General features: G+C 65.1%; 1 protein-coding gene across 1 annotated transcript in view; it reads right to left on the bottom strand.

Moving 5' to 3' along the window:
• Positions 1 to 812: 812 nt before the first annotated feature.
• The window catches only part of LHX3 (LIM homeobox 3), an 8904-nt gene continuing 6484 nt past the window's right edge, over positions 813 to 3232 (bottom strand). Inside the window, exons 4-5 of the mRNA XM_005881826.2 lie at positions 3051 to 3222; positions 813 to 2279 (exon numbers count right to left, since the gene is read on the bottom strand). Of these exons, the coding sequence (XP_005881888.1) occupies positions 1855 to 2279; positions 3051 to 3222 (597 nt within the window). The 3' untranslated portion in view covers positions 813 to 1854. The remainder of the gene's footprint in view (positions 2280 to 3050; positions 3223 to 3232) is intronic.

The raw sequence follows: 3232 nt of genomic DNA, 5'->3' as shown, positions 1-3232 counted from the left end.
CCCCCTCAGGCACCCCATCCCAAGGCTGCCCGGAGCACCCCAGTCCCAGATTCCAAGGGTCCTCCTGGACTTGGGGGATCTGGTGACATCCCCCTAGGCACTGTGTTCCAGGTCCTGGGGGCAGCTGGCCTGGGGGTGGGTGGGGCTGGGGGGCCACTTGACTGGATGTCCCGCTGGGCTGTCTGGCCCAGGGGACGTCCAGGGAGCACCTGCTTCTCCCAGTATGGGGGCCCAGCTACCCCTGTCCTCTGCTCTGACTTGGCACCTGCTCCCCTCCCTGGACCAGGGGCCTGTTATCCCAACAACCTCAGTGCCCAGCTCTCTAGGGGGTCTCTGGGGAGCACTCACTGCAGGGCGAGGTGGAGCCCCAGGTCACCGGCTCTCCTCTCGTGTCCCCCACTTCCCGAGGCTGTCACCACTGTCTCCACGGGAGGAAAGGGACTCAGACAGGGCCAGGCCACTTGCCCAGGGTCACACAGCAAGTGTGCAAGCAGATGGCGGGGACCGGAATCCAAGTTGGGGAGACCCCCATGAGCATGTGCCCACATCTCCTGACCAGCTGACCCCTCAATGGTGCCGGCTCCAAGCCATGAGCTGTGCTGTCGTATTCTTATGCCCCAGCCCCTGCCTCTCCCAGGGACCCAGGCCAAGGCTCCAGCCCCGTCCCATGGATGGCACAGTCCGTTCCACACCTAACAGTGCTCGGAAAGTTAGCCAAGACCCAGGGGCCAAGGGTCCCAAGTCACCAGGTGTCAAAGAACCCCTCCACCCTGCCCCAGCCTCACTAAGGATGCTGACATTCCAACGACGACGGCAACTGAAAAATTTAATGATGTTTGAAAAAAGCCGATGGTCGGAGAATAAATAAAAGACCAGACTTTCACAGAACCAACGGTAGCAGGACGCAGGTTCACAGGAATGACTGGGACCCCCTTGAGGCAGCCCTTGTGCCTGAAGGTGGCAGGAGAAGTTCTGAGGGAGGAGGCGGCCGGACAGAGCAGCCCCGCCCTCAGCTTCTCCAGCTGATGTCCAGCCGGGCAGTTAGAGGCAGCTGGGGGAGGGGGGTCAGGGCTGTTTGGCAACGGAAATGGGTGGGCTGGGCGTGGCCGGACGCTGAGGCTGGTTGGCTGGGCTGGGGGAGGGGAGGAAAACCTAACCCGGGCGGGGAGGGAGCTCCCGGTGGACAGAGGGCTGGGCCGACCAGGGCCCCCCAGGGAGTTGTTAACTCCAGAGGGGAGTGGAGTCCAGTGAGAACGGAGGAACCCGAGCCCTGTGCCCTAGGGCAGGGGTGATGGGCTCCTGGGGAAAGGGGTTTGGTGGCAGGGAGGTCCCCAGAGGGAGCTGAAGGGACACAGAGGTGCCCTCCCCCCCACTGCCACCTTCAGCCTGGAAAGGTGAGGCCGGTCTCTGTCCTAACGTGGGCTCAGAGAGATGGGCCTGGGAATGAAAGCAGGATCAGCAGAATTTTTCAGTTTTGGGAATGAACGCATCTCCCAGCCGGGCTGGGCCAGGGAGAGGCCCGGAGGGCCTAGTGGGGAGCCATCTCATGTCTAGAATCAGCCCACGCCCTTGGTTAGCTGGTCCATAAAGGGAGAAGTCTGCGTACAGAACAGGCTTCTGGGCGCCCACAGTGGACCAGCCCTGGTCGGAGAAGGAGAGGCAGACAGTCCTGCTTGAGAGTGGGGGTGCGGGCAGGGTGCTCCCTCCGCTGGCTCCTCATCTTCATCCTGTCCCCAGTGGCACCCGTGGCGGCACCCCACGACTCGAGGTCCAGGCTCCTGGAAAGGAGGGCGCAGCGCCAGCCCGCTCCCCTTCGCCTTCAAGTCCAGTGCTCAGTGGAGCTGGGGGCCTCGGTCAGAACTGGGCGTGGTCCACCTCATCCAGCCAGGAGGCGGGGCTGGCGGGGAAGTCGGGGTAGCCCCCACTGCTCCCCGTGGACAGGTCAGAGCTGGGTCCGTTCCCAGCCAGCACTCGCATGGGCGGGGGTCCCCCTGGGGCCCCCGTGGGTACGAGGCCCAGGCCAGCATCGGGGTACACCAGGCTGGAGAGGAGGGGCTGGGGGCCCGGGAGGCTCTGCAGGGCCGCAGGGGAAGGGGGGACACCATAGGGGCTGCCGGGGCGCAGCTCCCGGAACTGCTCTGGGCCTGGGCCAGCCAGGCCTCTGTGCTCCAGTGGGAAGCTGCCGGGGGCTCCCGAGGGCCGGCCCAAGGCTGGGGTGGGCTCCCCCAGGCTGTTGTAGAGGCCGTTGGCGGGGCCCATCTCGGCCATGGCTGGCTCTTCTGCAATGGAAGCAGAGGGCGGTGGTGGGTGCCCGTCTCCTGTACCTCAGGCCCTCCCAGCCCCTCTACCGGGTGACCGGGCCGTCTCTTCTGCTCTTATGCCCCCCCTGCACCCCTCCACCCGTCCACCCTGCTTTTGTTCTGTCAGTCCCGCCTGGTGTCTAAGGAATGGGGGTTCCCTGGTGGGACGGTGCTGGAAACAGTCCAGTCGGACCCAGGTTCCAGGACGACCCCCACGCTGCCCTGGCAGGGGGGGCACAGAGTCCACCCCCCCCCACACTTTGCAGACAAGTTACTTGAGGCCCAGAGAGGCTGGGTGCATGGCCTAAGCTCACCATCAGCCAAGAAGAAAGCGTCTGGACGGACATTGAGGGAGAATGAGCTCCTGGGTCCCAGGAGGGAGGTGGGCGCTCCCCACGGAGCAGCAGGGTTTTTAATCACCGACTCCCCACTGTGCTGCCCACTTTCCTAAAAGTCACGGCCAGGGCGCAGCCCAGAGCGCTGGGCCCTCCCCGCTAGGGCCGCCTGCTATGGACGGGTCAGGGGTGCTCCCCCCAGGGGAGGGCAGTGGTCCTGAGCGGCCAACCCACAGGGCTTGGGGGTGGGGGGCGAAGGTCTACAGATAAATGTTTGAAGTTGGGCTAAGAGGCCACTGGCTTGGAAACTCAGGTTTCTAGTCTCCCTGTAACCATCAGCCCCTGGTTCTTCCGACCGGGGCTGCGCTCTCCGGGCTGCGGGGGTGGCCGGGCAGGGGGTGGCCCCGGCGCATACCCGTGAAGGAGACCTCAGCGTCGCTGTCCGGCCCCTCCTCCTGGACGCTGTCCTTGTCCGACTTGGGGGCGCCGCGGGCGCGCTTCATGCTGCGGAAATACTGGCCCCATCGCTGTCGGCCCGCGTCTTTCTTGAGCCTCTTTTCCTTGGCCCTGCGGTTCTGGAACCACACCTGCGGGGGG

This window comes from Myotis brandtii, unplaced genomic scaffold (assembly GCF_000412655.1).
Source record: "Myotis brandtii unplaced genomic scaffold, ASM41265v1 scaffold691, whole genome shotgun sequence".
NCBI classification, from domain to species: domain Eukaryota; kingdom Metazoa; phylum Chordata; class Mammalia; order Chiroptera; family Vespertilionidae; genus Myotis; species Myotis brandtii.
The sequence above is the reverse complement of the archived record's forward strand: the minus strand, read 5'-3'. Positions and strand labels throughout refer to the sequence as shown.